Source organism: Sciurus vulgaris (genome assembly GCF_902686455.1).
Source record: "Sciurus vulgaris genome assembly, chromosome: 15".
Lineage (NCBI taxonomy): Eukaryota > Metazoa > Chordata > Mammalia > Rodentia > Sciuridae > Sciurus > Sciurus vulgaris.
The window spans coordinates 72,431,776-72,446,362 of record NC_136476.1 but is presented as its reverse complement, the minus strand read 5'-3'; the positions used below and the strand labels follow the sequence as shown (position 1 = coordinate 72,446,362).

Genomic DNA, 14,587 nt, shown 5'->3' with positions numbered 1-14,587 from the left:
ATGTTTGGTGATTGACAGCTTAGATCATTCTAGGTTGCTAAGGCTCTATCATTTTCAGACTAAAGGGGAAGTTGGAATCACAACTCTGTTTCAACTCAGGCTGAGTACACTGGCTTAGGTGTTGGGAGGAAAGGCGGCCCTGATCTCACTGCTTCCTAACCCCATGTTCTCAGACAAATGACTTAACATCTCTAAGCTCCAGTTTCCTCCTTTGAAAAATGTCATTGTGGAGAGAATGAAATGAGTAAAAGATGAAGAGACCTTAGCCCATTGTCTGCGACACAGAAAAATCACTAATAACTTCCTCAAAGGATGGCCTTCCACATAAAGCGTAAATCCTGGATATGCTTGGGAGGAAGTGATGGAGAGCTGGTTTTAAAAGTGACTATTAAAGACAAGCACTATGTTACATAAAAGCATTGAGCACCCCCCATGGACCCCTAGAGCTGCAAAGACCCTTAAGGATCAAAGAGGTTTGGACCTCTTTTCCATCTCAGCGAATGAGACAAAAACAAGGACTGTGATGCAACAACATGCATGGTCCCACAAACCTTTTATGCAAATACTCAGGAGTATGCCCAATTCCCACACCAGTCAGCTGTAATCTCAACCCCTTTCCATTCACCAAAAAAGCAATCGGAATGTTTGTATCTGCTGCAACCTCATATAAAAAGGAAATCATTAGCAAACTTAGGTTCTCCCACCTTCATTAGTAATAAATGAGTTTCTTATGGCTATTCACATCCACCCTCATTCATTTACTGATGGGGAGGCTAAGTTTCATAGGTAAGTGAGACTTAGGGTCAAACATCAGAAACATCACCATATTCAAGCCTCCTAGTTCCTCTCCCATCACCCTTCCTACCACATCAACTCTGCTTTGTTGAGACAATTCTACAATCCCAAGAAGTGATTAGAGCCACGAGGAACTTTTCCTTTCCACTCCAGGTCTTCTGACCCTCTGAACATCCTTCCACAACCTGCTGACTTGAGCAGCCTCCTATCAAGAAGGTGTACTTACATGTCTTTGAATCTTCTATTGAAGTGCAGGAGAGATGCCACGTCCTCTTGGAGAGGAGGGTCCCGGACCACCTTATACTGCAGAGGCTTACACTCCAGGCAGAGTGGGCTGTCTGCAATGGAGGTCAGCATGGCAGCATCGATCTCCAGATGTTCATCCAATGTGTAGATCTGGATGCCATACACCTCCTCGCCCACATCCTGGAGTCTGATGGTCAGTGGGATGTCACAGAAAACATTCTGAGGGCCCAGGGAGATGTTCGCTCCACTGACAGTCAACAGTTTGATGTCATTGACAGCTCCACTAGAGTCCCAGTCGGAGGAGACAAAGGTCACCCAGATAGCCAGAGACTCGGGGACTAAGGGGTACCGGAATTCCAGCTCGAGGTAGCAGCCTTGTGGCTCAGGGCAGGCTGGAGGGACTGTGTGAGGGTTGACAGCTGAATTTGGGCTCCAGGTGCGGACACTGGACTTACAGGGCTGTTCCACATCTGGATGACCTATGGAGAAGATGGGAGGGAATGAGTTCCTCAGTCAAGACCTTCACTCTGGTTCTCAAAGTTTCCAGCAGAAGAGACTGGTCTGATGAGAACATAGAAAAAGGAGAGTGAATTCTAGTGCTGTGGGAAATCTTTTGTATACATAGCACCCAAACCCTCCCCACCTCTGCAAAACACACCTCAGATTAATTACCAGACATTGGGTCAAACTGCATTCAAGTAAGTGTCTTACTATTGAGTCAATGCCCAAACTTTCCTTCCTGATCTTTCACTTGGAGACTTTGCTCCTTAGCATGGAAAGAAGGAAGGGACACATATTTGCTAAAAAATCATATATGTCCCATGAGCATGTTTAAGTTTTGCAAGGGTTCATTTCTGAAGTGAGTAAATAAGGCTCCGAAATATGGAGTGAACTGACCAAGGTCATAAACTGGAAGTATCAAGATCAGCTTGGCCTCACTCAGAAATCCATACAGTTTCTTCTTCTCCATAGCAAAAGTAGGAGTCACTAAAATACATTAGAATCCATGTGCATGTGCTATTATAGCCTTTGGTACACACTGGACTGAGAGAAACTCCAGAAAACACTGAGCAAAGAGGAGGTGAGAAAGGATAGCAGCCACCCCTTGGACTGAGGATTTGGGAGGAAACATTCATGAAGGACAGAGCAGAGCTGGAAAGCTCTGGAGCCACCTTATCTCTCTTCCTCCCTTTCCCTTCGTGAGGTCATCCCGTACCACTGAGTTTCTCTGAGCTCTGTCCAGTCTGACTCAGGAAGGGGAGGGCTGGGCCAGGAGGGGAAAGAGAGGGATTCTTCTCCTCTTTCCCTAGGGAGATGATGTCTCATCCCAACTGACCTCAGCCTGCCATGACTTCTGAATTTTTCTGTGCTGAAATCACATCTAGACCCTCAGAGAGCCTTTCTCTGCATTACCGAGAAAAGTAACCAGACTCAACACAGCCATTGGCTCTAATTTGCTTATAGGAGTCGAGTGAGAGATACAGATCATCTGGTGAGGGTGGAATGGGGGACACTCAGGCTGTACTGTCAGCCATACTTCTTTGCATCTTCAGTATCAGTGGTACCTGGTGGTGGTGGAGGTGAGGATACTGGACATTCTAAAGCAAAAAGGAAAAAAAAGTGATCTTTGTTTGAAAAGACCTTTTGGCAACGTCACAAAGTACAGGTAGCCAGGCTAGGAATCAGCACTGTATGAGCACGAGAAAGCCATGTGGGGTGGGAAAGCCACTCCAGTGAAAGCTGTAAAGGCCTCCAGCCTCCTTGCCTCTGCCAAGACAAGGAGGAAGAGAGAAAACACCAAGTGGAGATGAAGAAGAGAAGAAAGGGAGAAAGGCAAATGCAGACTTTTAAAGATAGAAGTCATCAAAACAACAAGAGATGGCTATAAATACAAGATTCCCTCCAAGCCTCCTGGACTGGGTTCATTCATTACTCAGAGCAACCACTGGCTAGAAGCAATCCTTGGTTTAAACGAAAAGCATGCATAAGACTCCCTGCCCAGCTGAAGACTTCCCCCGTCTCCTCCCCAACCCACTGGCTTCCTGACTCTCTTTGCTTTTCTGGGTCCACACGTATGATTTCTTCATTCAGTCAACATTATTAAGGGCAAGACTTTACAGTATATGAAGCACACTCCCTAACCATTAGTGGACTCACCTGACTGTCATCAAAATCCTGCAGGATAGGTTACATTTTTGTCTGTTTTACAGGTCTATTTCACGTAATACCATTGAGTTTTTGCTTAATACATTCAACACAGCAGATGCTCCATCAATACTTGTTAATGTGAAACCTTCCACCTTGTGAATATAGAGTTTAAAAAAGTAGTTACAGCATGGATGGGAGCCTGCTGCCTGAAGGGGGGTCCCAGGTGAGCATCCCACCCCCTCCGTGGGCTTTCTCCCCGAATTGGCAAAGGATAAAATGATCTTTCTCCCTTCCTCGGAGAAAATGACTATCAGTGGTGGGAAACCACAGGAGAGCAAAGATGACAAATCTGTTTGGCTCGTCCTTCCTCCCTGGTTTCTTGTTAATCAACAGGGACCAAATGCTTTCCAAAGGACAAGAAGGTGAGTCTGGTCATTATGTTCAAGTAGGTAAACAGGAGTAGCAAACTTAGTGAAGCTTATGTGTGTCTGGTTATGAGAGACAGACTCTTAGTTGTAAAGAAGAGCCGCAAGGGTCATGAAGTCCAACCCATCACCAAAGCGGCGATCCCTGCAATAAGACCAGGCTCCAGGAATTGAGCATCCTCTGCATGTGGGCACTGGGCCAAATGCATTACATGCCTCAGCTCTTTTCATCCTGGCAATAAGTCTGTGACGCAGGTCTTATGAAACTCTTTTTACAGAAGAGGAAACTGAGACTCAGATGGTTAAGTAATCCCTGGTGGGGAGTAGAATATTATGTGATACTCTTGGTCCAGGCAGCATGCCAGGCTTTGAAGCAATGAAAGTTGGGTTAAAATGTCAACTATACAGCTTCTCGTTGTTACCTACTGTAACGTTACCTACCTCACAGGGTTGCTGTAAAATGCAAATGAAATGAGATTGCTAATAAATGCTCACAAATATATGAAGCTTGGTCCTGAAAAGGAAGGAGGAACTAAGAAGGAAAATCTTGGTGGGGAGAGACATTCCAAGCAAAGAGGACAGTTGAGAGAGAAGGGGAGCCAAGGTGACCACGGTTTTCAGAGTGACAGGAGAACAGCAAATGCTGAGGCTGGAGAGAGGTACAGCCCAAGCTAGGAAGTGTCTTGTACGTCACATGAGGGAAACTGAATGCCAAACTGACCAGGAGGTACTGAGAAATTTTAAGCAGAGGAATGTAAGGTTTGCTTTTAGAAAATTCATGACTTAGAGACTGTTATGGTTAAATGTAAGGTGTCTCCAAAAAGCTCATGTGTGAGACCTGAAAGAAAGTTTAGAGATGAAATGGTTGGGTTATGAGAGGTTTAACCTAATCAGTGCATTAATCCTCTGATGAGGGATTAACTCGGTGGTAACTGTAGGCAGGTAGGGTCCCTGGGGGCATGTCTTTGGGGTTTATATTTTGTTGAGGTGAGAACTCTCTTTCTCTGTCTCCATCTATCTCCATCCTGGTGTGATGTTCTGACCTGCTTTCCTCTTCCACACACTTCCACCATGATGTCATGTGTCACCCTCAGGCCCCAAGGAATGGAGCCCACTGTCTATGGACCGAGACCTCTGAAACCATGGGCCCCCAAATAAACTTTTCCCCCTTTAACTGTTCTTGTCACATCTTTTGGTCATAGCAGCAAAAAAGCTGACTAAAACAGACAGGTATTATCCATCCATCCATCCATCCATCCATCTTAGCATTCAAAGAACAATTATTGAGTGCCAGGTCTGTGTCCAGAGTTAGGCTAGTCCCTGGGGGAACGGGATTTCAGACCTGCTCTCTCTCTTCACGGAGCTTCCAGTCTAGCAAGGTCAGTTAGGAGACGCTTGCACCAACAAAGACAAGATAGGACTACGGCTGGGGCAAAGGGAGCATCAGAGACCACAAGTAAGAGTTGCTGAGGAAGAAAACGAACACAGCTGGGAAGCTGATTGGATGTGATTTTCAGGGAGGGGGGTCAAGAAAAGGTGACCAACAGTAGAAGGAAGAAAGGAAGAAATACTCCGGAAAGCAGTATGGAAATTCCTCAGAAACTTGGAATGGAACCAGCATTTGACCCCGGTATCCCACTTCTATCCCACCCAGAGGAATTAAAATCAGCACACTACAGTGACATGGCCATATCAATATTCACAGCAGCTCAATTCAAATAACTAAGCTGTGGAACCAACCTAGGTACCCTTCAACAGGTGCATGGATAAAGAAAATGTGGTATATATATACGCAAGAATATTATTCAGCCATAAAAAGGAATAAAAGTATGGAATTTGCTGGTAAGTAGATGGAACTGGAGGCTATCAGGCTAAGTGAAATAAGTCAATCCCAAAAAACCGAAGGCTGAATGTTCTCTCTGATGTGCTGATGCTGATTCTCAATAGGCAGGGGGAGGGAGGAGTGGAGGTTCACCAAGTTGGACAGAGGGGAAGGGGAAAGACAGTAGAATGAATAGGACCTAACTTTCCTGTCTTTATATATGAATACATGACCACTGTAACTCCACATCATGTGCAAACACAGGAATGAGAAGTTATATTGCATGTATATATGATATGTCAAAATACATTCTACTGTCATGTGTGACCACAAAGATCAAATAAAAAAATGAAAGGAGGGAAGGAAGAAAGAAAGGGGAAAAGGAGAGAGAATAAAGGAAGGAAAAATGGGGAAGAAAGAGAGTGCAAAGGCCCTGTTATTAATAATATATGTGATAACAAATGCAATGCAGTAACTAAATGCAAAGCTCCATGTTTATATAAGCTGGCCACTAGAAATAAGGCCATAGGTGTGTGTAGAAATATATTTATACATATTATGCAGATCCAGATTTATATGATAAAGCCCTGTATAGACACCTACTATGTGTCTATCTGTAAATACACTGCAGCTGGTGACATGAATATGGTTATAAAACTCAGTGCCTGGGTTTTTTCTAGACACATAGATTGGCACACCTGAAATATTCTGGGCAGAACGATGAAGAAAGCACCCACCTAAATAAGAAAACATGGAAACAACTGGTGCTGAGTGGGTGTCAATCTCTTATGGTAAACTCAACACTTGGGAGCATGCACAGGTGATCTTAAATGGGATCTGTGCCTGTCAGATTCAGCTACTTAATTCCAAACTATGTGTGTAACATGGTAAATACCTTAGGAAATATTCCTCTGTGAGGTAGGGTTTGCCCAAAAAATAGGAGTACATCCATTTCCTGTAAACAAAAGGAAGAAGCCTATGACTTGGTCTACCTTCTTGGAAATGAAGTTGATGGAATGCAGTGGCCATCCAACAAATAGCTGTTCAGTGAAGAACCTTGTACCTTCTTAATAAGAAGTTAAAAAGGAGGTTACAGCTCTATTCTTGGAGCTGGAAAAGACATTATAATTCGACCGTCCATTCTGTGGAGAAGAGGTCATTAAGGGACTCACTCAGGGCATGGATGATGTTGATGGAGGGGCTGGGACCAAGGTCTGGTCCTCCTCCTTCCCTGCCCTTCGCTATACATTTTTCCCAACCCCATAGATATGTCTTGTGTCACTTATGAATTTGGGAGTTTTTTGTTAGTTTGGGAAGTCCAAAAACTTAAACACACAAAGATAAATAGGATGAAAATGAGTTGAGAAATAAATTGCAGAGTTTGGCTCATGGAAAAGTTTATTTCTTCAAGGATATTAAAAGAGTCTGAGCCAAACGGATCACAGAGCCTGCAATAGGATGCTCTAAAAAAAGAACAGTGTCTTTCCCCGGCTGACATGTACTAAATTTACATAGGAGGAAAACCCAGAGCGGCTGGGTTTCCTTCGAGGCCTGAGTCAGCTCAGGAAACCAGGGGGCTCTGCGCTTGCAATGGAATGCTGTATTGCATGCCACACTTTAAGAGGGTCGGGAGCACACCAGGAATGGACTTCACCAACTGACAGTTGGTTTGGATGGAGGTGTGATGTGGACTTTCCACTCTTCATCTTTCTCTACGGAGCGGCTCAAGAAATCTTTATAACATGTATACCTCACCAGAAACACTACCCAGACCAGAGCACGTGGTGTCTGCTCACTGCCCTCAAGGTAAATTCAAACCCACCCTCACCTGGTCATTTTCCCTCTCACCTGTGGGACCTCTCCTGGCCCCACCACGCTCTTCATGCTGTACACCCATTTAAACTGGTACAGAATTATTCAGGAGCCTCTATATAGTCTGCATCTATTGATAGCTACCATATTGTAAATAAAAATCAAGGAATTTTAAAACTCAAGAGTACAAATGTGCCTTCTCTTAGTTAGCCACGGGAACAGTAAGAACATCAGACACTATGCATCAACTGGAAAACTGCTCCCCAGTTTTCCAGAGAATGAAATTGAAAAAGGCAAATGATGTCAAATTGAAAACAATTCTGACTTTGAGGATACCATAAAAACCCTTCCAGAAGACCCAAAGCCACTGGATCATACTTAGAGAACTGATACTCTAAACATTCCAAAGTTTTCCACACTCTCAATGCACTTTGTGACATTTCGTGGGAAGCCTGTGTCTCCTACCTACGAGTCCCCAGCACTTGACAACTAATGACCCAGGTCTCTTCACACTGAGTGGTCATTGTCCATTTGCTCATCTGACTGTTCTAGCAGATGGTCAGTGCAGCCTTGCCCGGGTACCCAGGACAATGCCCAGCACACAGTCCTGAGGCAGTCTCAGTTGAGAACAGGTCCATTCTAAGAAGTGTGCAAGGCATTGCCAGGTATCAGGCACACACATCTTCTTTGGTGGCATCTCAGAGTGCGTTCAGTATGGGCGAAAACATCACAATCACAGATTTAAGGAAGAACTTTCTAAATAACGGAGCTATAACAGGGTACCAGCAAGTCGCGGTGAGGAAGTACATAGAGGGGATTCCTGCATTGGGTGGGGACCGGAGCCGGATGACCCCAGGCGCCCCTTCCAAGTCTGACAGCGTGAGATTCTGCGAGGCTAGCTGGGGGTTTCTCCCAGACATCCCTCTTGCTTTACATTCCAGATGGATTTGTTTAGAGTTCCTGAGTTCAACTCTCATTTTTATTTTAAGCTACTTTAGAAAATAAAGCACAGTGCCATCGTTTTTCAACTTGCCTTTACTCTCTGATCCCTCTTCTTGCTTTAGTCTATCTCTGGCTTTCTCTTTTCAACCTTCTTTCTAAAAATACAGAGGAGAGCAGAGAAGTTCTCACTCGTGCTCAATGAGGAGACGGATTCTGCTTCTTCTGATGAGCTGGTGTAATAGTGTCCCCACCCAGTGACTGTTGGCATGAGCTGACCTGCACAACAGCAAGAGGGCCCGGGTGGGGTCAGGCTCCATGTGGGAGTCTCTGAGGGACCCGGAGGGAGAGATGAAGATGGGGAGGAAAGCGCGGAGTCTCTGCTAGCCTGGCCTCAGGGTCAAGTGACAGAAGGCATTTGGCAAGAGGTGTTCTCTCCGTTTCTGTATTAAAAAATGATTCTGTAAGAAAGCACAGTTGTTGGTCCTTTGGGAGGCCTGAGAGACACCCCCAAGCAGGGAAGAGTTCCCTGATGAGTGCAGCCCAGGCCAGTGGCCACAGGGGGTGGGGTGCTTTCCTCAAGTGTCTCAAGGTAAATGGATCCCCAAGAAGAGGTACAAGGAAAACACTAAAAGGAATAGATGTGACATATGTAAGCAAGCCCTGGAGTCTCAGAAATAACTGAAGAAAAATCCAAGATTATTGACACCTCCAAAGTCCTCAAATAGGTGCATTGACTAAGGTGACCTTGTTTATACCTGCAGGCAGTTGGAGTCTATAGGCTCCAAAAACACCTTTATCAGGTGCGTAGCCTCTTGGTGTCTTCCTTTCCTCATAGGTATCATGGAAAAACCGACTTAGGACACTGTAAGTGCTCAAAAATATTTGTTGAATGAATGACTTCATGAATACTGGCCTTGCAAGGTATGAGATGGCATAGGGGAAAGACCGTAACAAATCCCAGAATGCCATATATGAAAGACTTGTCCTTCGCAATACCTCGTGGTCAGTAAGTATCCAGAATACCGGCTTACCTTCTGCTTCCCGAGGACTCCAGTGTCCCGAGGGGCCACAGGGCATTGGAGAGGAGGCGTTGAAGGCATACTGCACCAGGATTCTCCCTTCCAGGCAAAGGTCACATGCTGATCCCAATTCTCTAGGAGGCCAAGGAAAGAGGGGAAATGCACAGACTTAGGAAAAGTTGAACGAGCAACTGATGGGACCAGACCACCGCAAACAGGGCAGAAGACACAAGTTTTATATTACCTCCCTTTTCTCTCTACATATACTAAGATTCAGAAAAATGACTGTAAGTGAAATTTCTCCTATTGCCTAGAAACCCATATGGGCTGAAGTGCCTTCTGTCCTGATTGTGTGTACACTTCTCTCATTTGAAGCAGCCCAGAATCAACAAGTCAGAGACTGCAGTAATTTTAATTTCATCTGGCTGAGAATTTGCCATGCGGTTGTGAGAGAATCTATTGCCTTGTTTTTGTCCTCAAAAGTGATTCTTTTAACAATATTTTAGCAGGTCCCTACTATGTGCCAGGTGCAATCCTGTGTCATAGGCATTAAATATAAATAAGGCATGGATTCCTCATCTGAAGCTGAGTGGTCTGGATGAAAGGATGCCCAAGGAACCTTCCAGCCCTGACGTTCTGGGGATGGATGAGTCACTCCTTAATTTGACAGTCAAAAACAGTTTCTGAACTATGCCATCTAATTCATTTTAGCAGCGTTCCGGGGAAGAGCCAATCCCTCAATGGGACCAGCCCCAGAACTGGAATATTATGGTGGCTTCCCCTACAGTCTTGTGTGTCTGGATTCAATCTCCCTTTGGCCATAACAGCCTCTGAGATCCTACTTGTTCTCTAAATCTGGCATCTGTTTAGGAGGCAGTTGTGGGAAAGGCAAAAGGATGAATCCTTTCCTCCTGTATGATTGTGGACCCCACACTCTACACAGCTGAGTGAACTCTGCAGAGGGATGAGAAACTGAATCTAGAGAGGTCCAGCAATAGCCCAGCCCAACTCCTCATTTCTTAAAATGCAACGTTCTGCTGTCTCTCATCCTAGAAGGAATCTCCATGCTTTGGTTACCTGAAAGGATGCAATGAAGAGCCAGATTGCAAGCCAAGGGCTCTCCCCTCTCAGGGAAACGCTATGTACCACCAGGTTCACATGTGTGTGAGCATCAGTCTGCTGGTGCCCCCACACAGTGGCCAGATCATCCCCTGTTTACTTCATCTGGTAAATCCAGCCCCTGATCCCCCATGCCATGGCACCCAATGCCCTGAAGAACTGCTCTCCCCATCACTCTGGCCCTGTTTTCCTCTGCTAATAGACTCTGGTGAGCCGCCATGTTGAGTCATGGGGTCCTCTCCCCCCACCCTTGCTTTTTCACCTCATCCTTCAAGGCTCTCCTTGGATATCATTTCTTCTATGAAGACTTTTTTGTACACAAATAAATTTGTCTCAATAGACTATGAGGTTCTTGAGAACACAGTCCATATTTTATGGTTCTCTTTTTTCTCCCAGGGTCTAGGATATAACTTATTTCCTAGTGTTGGTTATCATATGTAGTTCATGGATAGAGAAATATCAGTCACCCAGATACACTGCTGATACTTATGACTAACCTAGTTCAGACCTTCAAACTGCATGTTCTGCATTCCCAGGCCATCATTGCAAGTGCCAAACCATAGAGGTAGAAATTTTGCAAACACAATAACATTCAATGATGGGAGAACAATGAAATAGCCTATGGCTAATCTGTTTAATGGAATGTCAAAAAGTTATTCTAAAAGCATTTATAAAAATTATGCAATTTCATGCAAAATGTGTAAATGTAATATTAAATTGAAAAAATACCATATTTAAAGCTGAATTTGTGAGCGTCTCAACACTGTTCAAATAACCTATGTGACAAAATATTATTGGCAGTAATTTCTGAATGGTGGAACTTAGAGTGATTGATTTTCTCCCCTGTGCTTATTAATCCTGTTTTTTCAAATTTTCTATACATTTTAAATCTATGTAAGCTACTCTTATATGAGCAATGATAGTAATTATATAAATGTACTTGTTGGGAATGAATTAGGGGTGGAGAGAAAAACTTCCTTAGCTTTGTTAAGGAGGGAAATTTCCTTACAGTGACTGTAATCCATATACAGTGACACTGAGTCACATGCCTAGCTTTACAGTGACAAGCAGACCACGAAGGTCTTGGAATGGGTTCAGGAACCATTGACCTTAATGGCCACAGGGGTTTTCTATTTCCTTTAGATGTTTTTTTGGGGGAGTATGATACACATAAAGTCACCTGAACTTCAAGAGCACTCAATACATCCCAGGTTCCTAAGAAATGCCCGGATGAGTGAACAAACCATTATCAGACCAAGAGCACAGGGGTGACATCCTATACATTTGGGGAGTGCATATGCTTCCTACGTTTGACATTTATTTGATTTTCTTGGGCACCTGTGTCTACACACACACACACACACACACACACACACACACACACACACAGAGTGAAATCATATACCCGCAGGATGCTAATGCTGGGAGAGATCATCCTTCTTACCCAGCGTCTGTGGGAGTCAAAGCTTAAAGCTTTAAATCTGTGCTGTTCAATATGGCAGCTACCAGCCACTTGCTACTATTTAAACTTAGACCAATTAATACTACACGTAAAAATTTTGTTTCTCAGTCATACTAGTCATAGTTCAAGTGCTCCACAGCCACGGTTGGATAGTGGCTACCAACTTCAGTGTGGATAGAGAAGATTTCTCTGACCTCATAAAGCCCTAATAGACAGTGCTTCTCTAAGCCATTCTTTATATAAAATGAATTAACTTCTCTCCCTTACAACTAGAATTGTACTGGTTATGTCCCATCTTTGAGAAAAGTGAGAAATTAGTCATTCAAATTATCATCCATGTTTTGAGATATGAAGAGAAAACATGGTTGGGAAGGCTAGAACCCTTTGTCTTACAGATCAGAAAAAGCACTGAGGCTGGAGAGCAGAAGGAACCAGATGGGTCTACACTCAGACCCAGGTCTCTTGGTTCTGAGACCAGTACTCTCTCCAACACACCAAAGCCAATTGTTCAAATAACTGAAACCATCCAGTCAACACATGTTTGCAAGACAGATAAAAATAAAGGAGTTAGGAAAACCAGGGGTGGCCTTGAATTATTTATTCAGTTGCCCATGTGTGAGGACAGAGGCTGTGGGAGGATCTGAATATGTTTTTTTAAGGGAAGCCCTGGTATTCTCTGAGACCACAGATGTGAGAGCAGCAGGAGGACATGAGCATGGCCGGGGGTGAGATGCTGGCATTGATGGATGGCGTGGAAAACACCAGAGGTTTTGCAGGGAAAGGGAATTTTCAAGAGGCCAAACAGCTTTGGAAAATGTTGCACAAGATGGAAGCTAATATTTCCTGAGTGTAGGGTGCATGTGCTTGGCATATCGCAGATGTCATCTTGTTGAATTCCCCACCAAAGCCAGGTGATGTGGGCGCAGTGAGCAGCTTTTTTTGGGAAGAAGACTCAGAGGATCGGAGAAGTGAGATGGCTTACCCAAGGCCTGGTCAGCTGGGAGTAACAAAGCTGAGAAGGGAAAATGGATGACTTAACATCAAAGCTTAAACACTTTGTACTAAGCCAACTTGCAGGATTGTAAACTCCCACGTGTATGGGAGAGTGATATACCTAAAATGTAGTTCTATTTCAGCAATGTATTGAACTTGAGGACCGACTTCCGTTAGCTATGGGTGACGGTCCATGTAGCTGTTAACCCTAATTAGCCACATTTTGAAAGTGTCAGTTTTAATTTAACATGATAACTCCGCTAGGAAATCTTAGACTGAACAGAATAGCTATTGTATGAGCCTCCATTACCAACTGACTATAGGTTATTAAAAACATATTGATTGAAGCTGAGGGCACTATGTAATAGAGACATATCTCATTACACAACAATTAACCCTCCAATAGGCTTCCAACAATCAGATGGTATTTATTTAATGGACAATAACTGCTTTATGAAATACAAATTGAATACATACACAGGAAGCTGCATTTACAAAACTTCCATTTTTAAGTAGAATCAAGGCCAAGGACTGACCAAAAGCCTGAAACTTCTCATCACCACAGAAAAAATAAATAAATCTATGGGCTGCTGGAAAGCTTGCTCTGAAGTGTCACATGAGGTTTCCCAAACCCAGCTCAGAGCTCCCAGTGAGGGCAGCTGGGGCAGAAGAAAGGGAGTTTCTACAGAAAACCCAGGGAGTACATCCCCTTCCGCCTGGATCACGCTCACCCGGCTGCCAAAGAAGGCTGAGATCCAAGGACGGATGGAAATGTGGAAAATTGGAACCTGAGTTTTACATGTTAAATTCTATTTAGAACTGACATCTGAGCATTGTGAGGTACAGTGTGATGTTCTGATACATGTTAGGTATATGAGTGATTAAACCAGGCTCATCAACAACTCCATTACCTTTCACACAATGCATTTGGTGCTGAAAAATTTGAAATCTACCCTTTTAGCATATATGATGTACTTTGGGGTAGCAGGGTCACCATTCCGTGCAATAAGATTGGGAAAGCTTATTTCTCCTGTCCGACTGCTATTTGGTACCCTTTGATCAACATTTTCCCTTCCTCGGGAACCCTCCTCCTCGGCCTCTGGTAGGCATCATTTCTGCTCTCTACTTCTGTGAGTTTAACTTTTAAAAATTCCACATCTAATTGAGATCGGGTGGCACTGGTCTTTCTGTATATCTGGCTTATTTCCATTAGCATAATGTGCTCCAGATTCATCCACGTTGTCACAAATGACAGGATTTCCCCCTCTGAAGACTGAATACTATTCTCTTGTATGTACACACCACATCCACAAATTCTTTATCCATTCATCTGATGAAAGTTACCTAACGGGTCTCCGTAGCTTGGCTATCATGAACAATGCCACAATGAACATGGGAATACAGATCATTCTTCTGCACACTGATCTCCATCTCTTCGGATAAATACCCAGAAGAGAGACTGCAGGAGCATAAGGTGGCTCTATTTTCAGTTTTCTGAGGAACCCCCATACTGTTTTCCATAATGGCGGTATTTATTTGCATTCCCACTAATAGCCTCAGAAGGGTTTCCTTTCCTCATCTTCTCCAACCCTTTTGTCTTTTTGCTAATAGCCATTCAAACGGTGGGAGGTGATAAGGTGATATTTCGTTGTAGTTTTCTTATGCATTTTCCTGATCATTAGTGACCTTGAACATGTTTTCCTTTCCCTCTTGGCTATCTCTAGGTCTTCTCTGGAGAAGTGTCTACTGAGGTGCTTTGCTTAATATATTTTTGTTCACACGTGAGCACACCACACTCTTGTAG

The 14,587-nt window shown here is 43.9% G+C and overlaps 1 protein-coding gene across 1 annotated transcript in view; it reads right to left on the bottom strand.

Moving 5' to 3' along the window:
• Positions 1 to 14,587, bottom strand: part of PAPPA (pappalysin 1) — a gene marked incomplete at its 5' end in the record, with an annotated part of 230,832 nt that overhangs the window by 150,973 nt on the left and 65,272 nt on the right. The window contains 2 exons of the mRNA XM_079113401.1: positions 1,022 to 1,520; positions 9,222 to 9,343. Of these exons, the coding sequence (XP_078969527.1) occupies positions 1,022 to 1,520; positions 9,222 to 9,343 (621 nt within the window). The remainder of the gene's footprint in view (positions 1 to 1,021; positions 1,521 to 9,221; positions 9,344 to 14,587) is intronic.